Source organism: Pelecanus crispus, chromosome 1 (assembly GCF_030463565.1).
Source record: "Pelecanus crispus isolate bPelCri1 chromosome 1, bPelCri1.pri, whole genome shotgun sequence".
NCBI classification, from domain to species: domain Eukaryota; kingdom Metazoa; phylum Chordata; class Aves; order Pelecaniformes; family Pelecanidae; genus Pelecanus; species Pelecanus crispus.
The window spans coordinates 37700901-37714197 of record NC_134643.1 but is presented as its reverse complement, the minus strand read 5'-3'; the positions used below and the strand labels follow the sequence as shown (position 1 = coordinate 37714197).

The 13297-nt window shown below is 38.1% G+C and overlaps 1 protein-coding gene across 1 annotated transcript in view; it reads left to right on the top strand.

Annotated features, from left to right (window-relative positions):
- Positions 1 to 13297, top strand: part of TAFA2 (TAFA chemokine like family member 2) — a 93145-nt gene that overhangs the window by 24722 nt on the left and 55126 nt on the right. Inside the window, exons 2-3 of the mRNA XM_075727915.1 lie at positions 6443 to 6595; positions 7661 to 7785. Of these exons, the coding sequence (XP_075584030.1) occupies positions 6443 to 6595; positions 7661 to 7785 (278 nt within the window). The remainder of the gene's footprint in view (positions 1 to 6442; positions 6596 to 7660; positions 7786 to 13297) is intronic.

The window sequence follows — 13297 nt, the reverse complement described above, 5'->3', positions numbered from 1 at the left end:
GATTGAAAAATATTGAAATTAATTGAATGAAGGAACTGGACAGTGTATTTCTTTTCATGTATCTTTGTCTGACTTTTAAACAGAGAAAGCTTAGATGGAAATCCTGGCTTAGCTGTGGTTGCAAAAGATTTTGATTGCTTAGATGTGGCAGCTACTAACACTTATTAAACTATTGAAAAAATGCAACAGTGCTGTGTATGAGTATGCGTCTTTGTGTGTGAGAGATTTTGCAAATTTATTTGTATCCTTCCTATCTACAGTGACACACTGAGACTGATATGACATTGAAACTGCTGAAGTGTAGCACAAAGATAACCTACATTTGTTTTCCATGTCAATCAGTATGAGCAAAGTAAATAATAGACTATGTGAACAAGAAAACCCACTTTTTTCCTGGTTACTTAAGAGCAGGACAGTGATTTAGAGCCTAATCTGGAAAATGGTACATTATAACTACTAATTTTATTTATTTTTCTGAAATCCATAACGCCCCCTCACATACTTGTTTGAATCTTGTGGTATAGAATAGTGACTAATCACTCAGGGAAACAGATGAAGCAGGTTGATACTCTGCTGAAATACTGTTTGTTTTTCATTGCAGATGGTTATTACAAAAAGTAGTTCCAATATAGTCCTTAATGCAATTACTCATGTGGATATGGTTTACATGATTAAAGACTGCTTATGTGCCTACTTTGAAAGACTGGGTCACTATAGTGTTTCATATGGGGCATCTTCCTGATTATACCCAAGATGACAAAAAAGGCCAAACTTTATATAATAGTAGATGTAATATGGATTACTCATGGCTCAGATTAATTTCCATTCCTCTCCTTATTGCTTATCTGTTGCTTCTTGTTTCAACTAAAGCTTTGTTTTTGTTAAAAGCTTTAAAAACCACACAGACACAAGCAAACAAAGCTTTGCACACTTTACAGTCTCTCTGACCTCAGAGGAATTACCTGAAATGGAATAAAGTGAGATACATTTATTCCATGTAAGAGTGCAGAGCTGCAGTGCTTGTAAGCCGATATGGGAACTGGTTTCCGCAGAAGGAAGTAATCGCATACCCGTGACTGCCTGCTCCTGCTGCTTCTCTATGGCTGAAACTGCTTCTCACTAGTCTCTGCACACAGTTGTAGGAGCTAAACCAGTAGAGAACTAACCCTACAAAAAAGGGGGATATTATTCCGCAAGTCTAAATCCCTGGCTTACTGTTGTCACCATCAAATGACAGTGGTCATGGAAGCAAGGGACGAAAGAGTGCAGGAAAAGGGACAAGAGATCTTCTTTTTCTTCCAGTAGCCATTAGTCATTAGACTGGTTTAGCTGTATCACCCAGTTGTGCCAGTGTCTTTACAGAGAGCATATAATAGAGCCTTTTTAATGTTTTTTATCACTGTTTGTACATGGCTGCTGCAACAATCGGGAACGTGAGGACAGAAACACCCTGTGACTTTATTTCATCTAGACCATGGCAACATGACAAAATTGGTTGGGTGGCTGAGCCCAGAGAGTAGTTGTAAATGGAGTTAAGTCCAGTTGGCAGCCAGTCACGAGTGGTGTTCCCCAGGGCTCAGTTTTGGGGCCAGCCTTGTTTAATATCTTTATCAGCGATCTGGATGAGGGGATTGAGTGCACCCTCAGTAAGTTTGCAGAAGACACCAAACTGGGTGGGAGTGTTGATCTGCTGGAGGGTGGGATGGCCCTGCAGAGGGACCTGGACAGGCTGGACCGATGGGACAAGGCCAACTGTATGAGGGTCAACAAGGCCAAGTGCCGGGTCCTGCACTTGGGTCACAACAACCCCATGCAACACTACAGGGTTGGGGAAGAGTGGCTGGAAAGCTGCCTGGCCGAAAAGGACCTGGGGGTGTTGGTAGACAGCCTGCTGAACATGAGCCAGCAGTGTGCCCAGGTGGCCAAGGCGGCCAACAGCATCCCGGCTTGTATCAGGAATAGTGTGGCCAGCAGGAGCAGGGAGGTGATTGTGCCCCTGTACTCGGCGCTGGTGAGGCCACACCTGGAATACTGTGTCCAGTTTTGGGCCCCTCACTACAAGAAAGACCTTGAGGTGCTGGAGCGTGTTCAGAGAAGGGCAACAAGGCTGGTGAAGGGTCTGGAGCACAGGCCTTATGAGGAGTGGCTGAGGGAACTGGGGTTGTTTAGCCTGGAGAAGAGGAGGCTGAGGGGAGACCTTATCGCTCTCTACAACTGCCTAAGAGGAGATTGTAGTGAGGTGGGTGTTGGTCTCTTCTCCCACGTAGTTAGCGACAGGACGAGAGGAAATGGGCTTAAGCTGCGCCAGGGGAGGTTTAGATTGGAAATTAGGAAAAATTTCTTTACAGAAAGGGTAGTCAAGCAGTGGAACAGGCTGCCCAGAGAGGTGGTGGAGTCACCATCCCTGGAAGTGTTCAAAAAACGGGTAGATGTGGCACTTCGGGACATGGTTTAGTCTAGTCTACCCTTGATTGGTTTAGAGTAGACTTGGTAGTGTAGGTTAATGGTTGGACTGGATGATCTTAAAGGTCTTTTCCAACCTAAACGATTCTATGATGCTATGATTCTATGATTTCTTCCTCTTTGTTAACAGCCAGTGTATGTGTTAATGTATGACCTGTGCAACTTTCAGGAAAGAAAAGGTTCAAACAGCCAAGCAGATGGGTGTCAGCATTGAACATGAATGCTTAAGTGGCAAGGTTAGGAATTGGTGATCATAATGAACAATGGAATTCAGAAGACTTTCCTTGATTTAGCGCTGGGTTTGTGTATAACCCTGCATCTACGTCAAATATGTTAGATTCATATTTGTGAGTTGCAAAATAATAATCTTGAACAGTAACTTGCCTTCTTGCATGGAACAAACTTCCCACAGAAATAAAGGAGTGAGGGCCATAACTTAGTGCCAGATGCACTGTGCAAATATGACTGCAACATCATTCACCTGAAGGAAAGAAATTTAAAGTTGCCATGAAGGAATAAGAACAGGTAGAATTTATATATATTTAAAGGTCTTTGCTGTGTAAGTTTAAACATACTCTTTGAGTGCATTCAATTTTATGTAAAATGAGGAATAATACTTACTTAGCTTTATTTTTTTTTGCAGGAGCATGATTGTGAACACTTGTTTTTGGTGTACCAATAACATACTCATTTATGAGATAGTTGATGATTTCACTACATGAAAAATGCTATAAAAGTGGCAGGTTAATTACAGGATATACCGTTAATGGGTGAGATATGGTTATGTCTGTTTTCCAAGTTACGCTCTCATAAGACAGTGTTACATCTTCTGGAACATAATGTACACATATATTACGTTATGTATAATCATCAGGAAAACTTCACAGTCTGTACACATAGGTATCTCTGAGTCCCTTTCTTCAGTCCTTCTTCACACTGACTTCAGGAGGGATTACCTGCATTAGCAGAGAGTGCAGGACTGAGTGTTTGCAGTGGTTTTGAATAATGAATTTGTGTAGGATTCCAGAAATGACATTCAGTTCCTCAAACATTTTCTGTAAAGCAAGCAGCATACTTTGAAGTCTGTGCTAGGAGAAAAAGAAACAAAACCAAAATGTGAATCTCCTAAAGTACTATCCTCCTTTTGTGGAATGGTTCAGTGGCTTAATGAGGTTAATTTGTATTAGGTTGTGGGAAATCCTTTATCTACTGTATAGAGGCTTTCATTTCACATGAACATGACATACTGTACGTACTGCACTGGAACTTAATTATTTGATAGCATAAGGAGCTGAAAACCCTACATTTCCTCTCAAGGAATGTTCATTGCATACTCTAGATGGTAAATAGAAACTAGAGGATGGTTGGCCTAGATTTTCAATGTTTGAAGTATCTTTGTGTACTTCTCTAGGTTGTTTTGGTTTTATACCTAGAAAATTTCAAAGCAGCTTTATTAAAGAGTCCCAAAAATACTATCAATAGTATATGATTATTTTCAAATATCTTTTCACCCTTTGAAATGCTTTTCTGTATTGTATATGAATTTAAGTGACCGTTTCATTTAATTATACTATTTTCCCATAAAAGTCTTAAAATGCCTGATTTTTCCTCCCTAATTGCTACAAACCATGTCTTTCAAAAGTTTTGTTTCGGTATGAACATTTTGCTCACAGCATTTTACAACAGCTCTTTTAACTGGCTTCCATTCCAGATGGCTATTCATGCACATTGTACTTTATTTTCTCTTAGCATGTACGTTATGGCATTTCTGTAGACCTGGTAGAGCTGTGTACAGCTATTTAATAAGAGAGTGAGGAGACAAAATTTCAGGATCAGTGATACAAATATGGACTGAAAACTACTATACTGAAAAATTAAGTGGGATGAAGTTCACATCCTACCACTAAATTTACTTTCTTTTTTAGATTCATTGTCTGGGTTTTTTATGTACCTTTCATAAAATACAAATAAGTGAATTTTTGTTAACGTGTGGGTATAAGATGTGTAACTGCCTATCAAAATAAAAATGAATGTGAACTTACAAAAGCAGCATGTATTTGTTCTACTACATATTATAGTAGAAATATACTCTAGAATAATTTTTTAGCATATTTACAAATAAAAAAACTTATAACAGTTTTATTGAGAAAAATGAATGTATTTATTCAAATTGTTTTATTGACATATATACCAGTGAAATTATTTGGAAAATAATGAAAAGTGATTTTTATAGCAGACTCTGGTGGTAGCTGTAAAAATATTTGCTCATCATCAAACGTATGAAAATACCAGAGGCTGCAAAGTTCACACAGATAGTATGAATTGCTTTCCTCATCTTCTGTTGAATTAAGTGATAAATAGCTAAAAACCAAAGAAAAGCATTTTTATGCAAAAAAGTTTATTTTTCTGCTAGATTTCTGGTTTATATGTAACATTTCAGTGTATCACAATAGGATGGATCATGGGTTAATTGTTTGCATTGTGTTATATCATTTCAGCTGTAGTACAGCATGATGTGATAGCGTATAATCTAACCTGACATAGTACGATGCAGTGAGTGACAACAAAGATCACAGACTGTTCAGTGGACTTTGTTCTACTGAAAAACACATAATTGCCTGCATGAAACGTTTAGTAGTTTACGTTTTGTTGATGAAGACCCAGAGTCTAATTGCAGCCTGTGGCTTTTGCCTCTAGGCACATTCTTGGGGTCCATAGCCTACATCAAGTTTGTTTTCCTTCCTCAGACCTTCTGGGAGCTGATACTATGCAATAACAACTGAGTGGATCCAGGAATCAATGTTGGGCTCCTGAAAGCCTGTTAATAGGGCCTTCTCCTCATGGAAGCTCTCATTTGTTGTTTGCCATTAGGGATATAAAAGGTAGCTGAAGCATTCAGTACATAGGCTTTCCATAAAGCATACCAAAAATTAAATAGCAGAAAAAATAGAGGACTTAGGGGTACTGTTAAAACATATATTGCTTTGCATAATTAATATTCCTCCCTGTACAAGGTTGTAGGTCAATACCAGCTAAAAGTTCAGATTACTTTCTCTCTTCCTTCTGATGGAAATGAACTATCCCCAAAAATATGTGGTCTTGTATCAGTCACCACTGAAAGTTCAGTTAAAGTGACTTTTTCAGAACTCCAGATCCTTTGGTAACTGGCTGCTGAACCAGAAACAGTAGTTTGGTAGTTCTCCTCTTACTGAACTGGTCATCTCATAGGACTCCAGTAGCATGATTCTGGTGATCAGTTAGAGCAGCATGGGTGGGGGTGATGGGTACTGGATATGGGATAATGAAGGTTGACCTATTGCCTCCCTGTGTTTGAAAAATTTGGTTCCCCATGTTCCGAGACTTTCTTTGCAGTGCCAGGCAGAAAGATTTAAAATGTGATTCCTTAGTAGATTTTACTTTTGGGTTTTGTTTGAGGTCTGTCCCTGTACCCTGCCAGTTCTTTGTCCATCTGTAGGAAGGTTTTGGGATATCATATCAAGAACTGCATCTGTCCTGGACATAAAGTCTGGAGACATAGATTCTAAAAACCTGTGCGTGTATGGGTATTTTAACATTGATACACTTCCATTTCAAGACTTCTCCCTTAGGGAAAAGAAAAAAAAAATCTTGGTAAAGATACACAGCTGTTTATGGGAGTCCAGAAATTAATATAGTTTCTAGGTTAGTTTTATAACGTTTCTGCTTCCCGCTTCACTGGAACAGTCCCATATGCAGCCTTTTCCAATTGCTCTTCTTTAGCCAGTGTTTTCTGCCTGAGATAGTTATACTACATTTGGAAAGGAAATCAACTCTACATTCTGGTGTTAGTAGCATTGTAATTCTAGTTTCATGCATGGCAGATTGCCTTAAAGAGCCAAATTTAATGTATTTCTAGTTAAAAAAAAAACAACCAACAAAACAACACAGTATGATGCTACCTTGCAATGTTATCTAATTTCTCATCTTCTTATTTTCATAGCTCACCATGTTAAAACTGGGACCTGTGAAGTGGTGGCACTCCACAGATGTTGCAATAAGAACAAGATAGAAGAAAGATCACAGACGGTGAAGTGCTCCTGCTTCCCTGGGCAGGTAGCAGGTACCACCCGGGCAGCTCCTTCTTGTGTTGATGGTGCGCCTACCCTATTGCTTCCTTTCATTGCATGTTCCTAGGGGGTTTTGCTGGCTTAATGTCATCAATGAGAACTACACTATTACAATTAGCTGTTTAAAATAAGAGTAGGAAACCTTCTGCATTTTGAAGGGCATGCCCAAGGTGAATGGGAGGAAGATGGGAAAAATGAATTATTTGCTATTACTGTGAGGAAATGCTATGCAAAATTATTAGATGCCAGTGAAAGAGACCTCTTGAGAAGTTAAATTTGATCTAACTAACAGAGTGCCCTCAGAGTTGTATGAAATTCACTTAATTAAAAGTGTTTATGCAAAATCTACGTGAGCATATCGTTTTCATGTGCTGCAGTCTTACCTTTTATCTGTGTATTTATTTTTATCGTACAGAAACAAAGAAGCAAACAGAATACAGTCCTGGCTGCTTTTTAGTCTTTTTAGACCAATATTATTTTTCCTATTCACAGTGCAATATTAATGTTTTACTTAACAAATCTGTCATAGGCTCATATGTTTTGTCTGGGAAAATACTAGCTGATTTTTCACATCTCTTTCTCTGAAAGAGGAGCAGGATGGATTCACCCTTTACATGATCTCTTTACTGTTGATATGTTGTTGGCTGTCAGAGAAGCTGTAAATATGTCATCATTGGGGAATAAATTTAATCAGGCTATGCTAGACTATATAGTAGATCAGGCAAAATACACTATCTCAAAAGAAGATACTCTACTTAAAACTTTGAAATCTGGCTGAGCAAGAAAAAATGAGGGTTGGAAAGAAATGCTGTGAAATTAGTTCCTGAACTGCAGTCAATTAGAAAAAAAATGCAGTAAATTAGAGAAAAAAAAACACAGTAAAGAGATTGACTTTGAAGCACATAGCACCTTGTGCAAATTGAGACCTAATTTCTCGTGAAGATTCTGAGCTGGCTCAAAATCACAGACTAGCTGTCAGTCAATATTTTTCAAACATATTCCTGGAAAATAAAAGAAATGTTGCAACATAATGACATATTAAAATGTCCATTTCAACAACATGCAAATGTGTTCGTGTTCCTCTCTTGTAGCTTCAATAGTGGAGCAGAAATGGTGGTGCCACATGCAACCATGTCTTGAAGGGGAGGAATGTAAAGTTCTTCCAGATCGTAAGGGATGGAGCTGTTCCTCTGGGAATAAAGTGAAAACGACTAGGGTAGGTATGATACCAACCTTACATGTTACCAACAGATAAAAAAAAGCGTGCACAGGAAATTGGGTGCACATAGAAGACATCAGTTGAGAAGACTAAAGAAGTGTGGGAAGAGAGCCGTACTGGGACTGGACTTCCTGGTCCTGCACACTTTTCTCAGCACACTTTGCAATTTGCTTGAACATGGTAAGCAGTGTGCCAGACCTTCTCAGGTAAGCAGTGGAGATAGTAGAGGTGACCCCTTTTTCAGCTACCATTGATGATCAAGTGTATTATAATCTGATATGTATTTCTTTCTGAAACCAGTTGCACAAAATCTATACACCCTGCTAAGCTCTTCATTCACAGGATAACAAACAAGTGCATTTTTATCAATAACATGGAATTACCATGTTTCTACATAGAAACTGCTGAGTACCGTAAACATTTGATGTGTCATGACAGTATGATCTTCTGGTTCTTTCTGTCTTGTATGACTGGGATTTACTAAAACATTTTGACAGTTTCAGTGAGTTCCTTTTCTCCATCTGACACTTTTTATATTATTGGTTCAAAATTACGTTAACAGAAATACATCTGACATTCATCATATACGATGCCTGAAAACAAAGTAAACCTGCTGTCATCTCAGATTTTAGTGGCTAACAGAAACAGAAGAATAACAAATTCTTCAGATAAGCATTAAGCACTCAAACTTCCTAAAACTACAGTGGTGTATCTCTAGAGAGAGAACACAGTTCTTCATCAACATAAAACATATTAAAATGCACTCTGAAGACACACATGCATGTGTGTAAGTATAAACACCTTCACCCCTACACCCCACCACACATACTGATGACTGGTTTTCCTTGTAAGTATTTAGTAATTGCAGTTTCAGGCCATAATTTGCTAGTGTGGTGTTTACTCTGTGCAGGTATTTGAGTATCTATGTCACATGACTGAAATCCTTGCATGGGCACTAAATTTCTGGTACTCCTTGGTTGTAGTGAACTGTAGTGTGCACTGAGTGAATTATATTCCTTCTGTTCCACAGAGAGCTCTGCATGTCTCAGTTTCTGTATGTATAAGTCTTTAATACATTTGACACTGTTTAAAGGAAGGATACTTCCTCAATGTTTGATATACAATTACACTTCTGAGTCCTCTTTCAAATGTGTTTCTTCTGAAGCTAACCTTGCTTGAATGCTGCCCACACTAAGCCTTGTACATGCCAATGCAAATCTGATTATATGCATGTAAAATGTGTGTGCATGTATATTATAACCAAAGGAACTAGATAGAATTTAGTAATAGTAATAGAAATAGAAAAAGAATTACGTGTGTGTGAGTTTTGAAATTTGTGCTGTTTGCTACTACATGGCACTATTAGAGTTAAAGAAATCATGCCATTTTATATTTAATGTGAGTGTTTAACAAGCAGTAAGTAAAAATGTGGGTCTGGATTACATTTCTATAGGAAAAAAGAGGTCATAAAAGGGGGAGATATCAATTAGAATTGCCTTGAGGAGATTTCAGATTTCTTCCTAACATTTTGCCAGAAGATAGGTTTTTCTACATTGGTCAAGGTTATGAAATTCTGTCCACTGTTAGGAGTCTACAGAAACCCAAGGCTCTTGTCCTCAAAGGCTTGTGCCTCTGTTGCAGACTTGTAGATCTGGCTTTTTGGAGGAGTTGGACTTTTCTTGTCCATCGATTGTGGCAATCCTCAGGACTCATTTCATACCTCTTTAGAAGTGAAGCTATGAAAAAGCCAGTCCTTTTCTCTTTTTGACATCATATGCACTGACTCAGTACAATGGCTAACATAACCTACTTGCAGACCTACCACCACTAAAAGGAAAATACTAATCCCCTTAAATCCCCCACTGTTTGTTCTGCCTTCTAGTTTGTCCAGATACTATATGTTTGCCCCCTTCTTCCTTCATTTCCCACACAGCTGCAAAGCTGTTTTGAGACAATAGCAAACTTGAATTCAAATTTCTGACAGAGAGTTGATCTTAGTTGTTGAAACCAGGTGGCAGGTGAATGAAGGTCTCTGTCTTTCCAGACACAGGAGGCTGAGAGTTTAACAGATGCCATTCTGAAGTCCAGAAAACTATACATTGCTGTTGGAAATGTGAGTGATTCTTTGTGTTAAGAGAGTAGCTTATTATCAAAAAGCAAGTACATTTCCCTAATATGTAGTGACTACAATATTTTTGTAGCTCCTCTTTCTGCTCTCCAAAGTCTATATAAATAAAAGGGAAAATTCTGAAGTGCTCTGCAGTTTCAGAACCCCCTTTTTTTTGAGAAAAATAAAAGAACTGTACAGAGAGTCAGTATTAAGAAGTCATGAATAATAAGTTTCTCATTGTGGAATGAAATAACCCATATGTGATTATCATGTATAATGTAAAAGCATAAAGAAACAAGGGGAACTAAACAGCTTGGGTGATTTAAGTGTATTGCAGAAAAGCCTTGTGAAGGCTTTCCTGAAAGGTCTAAGAAAGTCTATATTCACCTCCAAACATTTTCTGTAAGTTTGCCTCCTTCATGTGCAGAAAAAGTAACCCAATTAACTGCTGAAGTACTACCTTCTCTTCTGCAGGATACCAAGTTCAAAAGCAGCACCTACATTTCCACATCTCAAGCTGTTAATAGTTAAGCATTATGTTAGAGAGAAAACTAGTGGAGGAGAAGGTATTTTGCTAGTCCACCTCTGTTAGCATATTTAATCACACTGTTGTAAAATGCTGATACCAACTTCTTAATACTTACGGTATTAGTCACTAAGCAAAAAGGCCAAGTAAATAATGGCAGAAAATTAATTGTTTTTTAAAAATGCGGCCTACTTGAGGTTTTGCATTTTGTTCAGATATGGGGATCTAATAAGGTAATACATGAATAATGAATTAGAAATAACATGAATGTTATGTTACTCAGAATTCAAATGTTAAGAAAAGTCAGGTGGAAATAATTTAACTTCCGAATACAAAAATAGATGTTATGGAAATATTAGACTGTTTTTCCTAGTTTGTCTGCATATTAGTGGGAGAGGGCTGACATTAGGAGTTAACAATGGGAAAGGAATGAATATGGGGGTGAAAGTGTGTGTGAATAAGCTGATTACTGAGTTAACTTGTGCTGGTTTCGGATTGACTGTTTTGGGTCTATGTAGCCTGCAGGAGGGGAAGTGGAGAAAGCAATGGCAATTTAGCTAAATCAGTAATTTTTTTGACTTCATATAAAGAAATGCTGTTTGCGTTCCTGAGCATTATACTACAACAAAAGAGGATGTTCAGGAACACATTAGGAGCGTTATGAAATGATTATGTGCATAGCTGAGATTTATCAGGCATCTTGTGGCATTCTCCTCCAGACTGAGAAACTGTTGTGAGACGAAGCAATTGAATTTTTTTCTATATGGCTAGCCTCAATGTTTTGATAAATAAGCACAAAAAATTTGTCACGTTACCCTCTTTAAGTGATGACAAAAGTGATAAAAAAGGGGAAAATCCGAAGAATTTTTTTTACCTTTGAAATACTTTTTCTTTTTACAGCCTTTTTCTAATATTATTTTCAATCAAAAAGCTCTCTTGGTTGAGTTTCTTTTCCTTTTTGCAAAATAAGGAAAATGTCTGCTTAAAACAGGGGAATTTTCCCATCAGTTGAAAACTCCGAAATATAGCAGTATTATTTATAAAACTGACAATGACATTAAAAAATTGCTATGAGTCTTTATTAAACAAAGGAGCCCTTTACAAAGGCTGGAAAACAACATTTTGCAGTCAGATAAGAGCTAAGGAGAAAGAATTCCGTATTTCCTCTCAGTTATGGGGTGTATTCCATACCAGAGGTCTCTGGACAGGGTTTTTTCAAGTGCAGATCCAGATGCCAGGTTTTACTTGTATTTTTAAGAACAGTACACTGTCTGTTATCTTTATAATAGAGGCTGACTTTAAATAAGAGCACCAGAAGCTGCATGTCGCCTGTATGAAAGTGCATGCTGCAATGCCTCCTGGGGTCCCAGTTCCCCAGGCATCCACCTTGGGACTAGCTTGGAACACGTCATGGCTCCAGAGCAGCTGCTAAACCCCTGTGTATTTCCTGCAGAAACTAGAGCATGGGAACACAGGTAAAGTGGTGCATCCTGGGTTTCATCTTGAGATCCTGGGCCCACGGCGTGACTGAAGAAGTGTGCACTTGCACCCGGGAGTGGGGAAGTGTCCCTCGGCTGATATTTTATGAGTATGTAGAGAAAAATGCTATTTTTCATGTTTTTTGCTTGATATTTTTCATGTGAAATAGAATAGAATAGACTCTTTCAGTTGGAAGAGACCTACAATGATCATCTAGTCCAACTGCCTGACCAGTTCAGGGCTGACCAAAAGTTAAAGCAAATGAGCGTTGTCCAAATGCTGACAAGCTTGGGGCGTTGACCACATCTTTAGGAAGCCTATTCCAGTGTTTGACCACCCTCTCGGTAAAGAAATGCTTCCTGATGTTCAGTCTAAACCTCCCTGGTGCAGCTCTGAACCATTGCACAGTAATGAAATAGTACCTTGTGCTTAAGCTTTTAGTTTGATTTGGTAGAACTGTTTATGTAATAAGGCATAGTTTAACGCTAAGTACTAAGTTCTGGTTAAAATATGTGCAGTGGAATTTACTGGACTTTGCTTGGGTTAGGACTCTAGAGTCAGATGACTAGCCTAAGCCCTAGGCTGTCTTTTTAGTACTGGAGATAATTGTTCAATTCCAGAGGACAGTTCATATTTTGTCCTAAGATAAGTCAGATGAATTATCTTCTGGAGGTGCTTATGTCTCCCTAATAACTCTAAAGGGAATCTGTGATGACTAGCTCAGCACATTTAGATACTTAATGTTGAATAGGAAGATGCTGGCTCAGAGACTCTCTTTGATGTGGTCTCCAGTAGGAAGATGACCAAAAAAGCCCCTTCATTTTTTGTTGGTTTGGGAAGCTTTGGACTTTGACCACTAGCAAATGCAATATAATATAAGTTTCAAAAATGTTCATGTTCTGAGGATACACAGCTATGAGCTAAATCGGTGAATCATACTATGATGAGCAACATGTCCAGTATTTATTATTCAGCAAAAATTGGCAGCCAGTGCTTGTCCTTTTAGAATTGACTTTTTGGTATAATAATAATAATAAAAATAATAATAATAATACAAAAAGATCAGATGTAATGCATAGCAGGTATTGATTGTTAACCTCTGAAAAACTCTAGAAGGTGAAATTGAACAACGTTTTCCTATAAACAAGTGAAAGTAGTATTTTCAGACAGGTCGTAAAAGGCCATCTTTTGGAAATGAGCATCCAACTTCTGGAATAGCTGAGCACCCACACTTTTATGAGGGGCAGAAGGAACTGTAATTGTCACTCTGAAGACTGGCTATTATTTTTAATATGTTGGGAAAAGCACACTGCAGAACAGAAAGAAATCAATAAATAATATATTACTATGTAACTATATACCAAACCAATATTAGAAATAGAGTACTGAAAAAA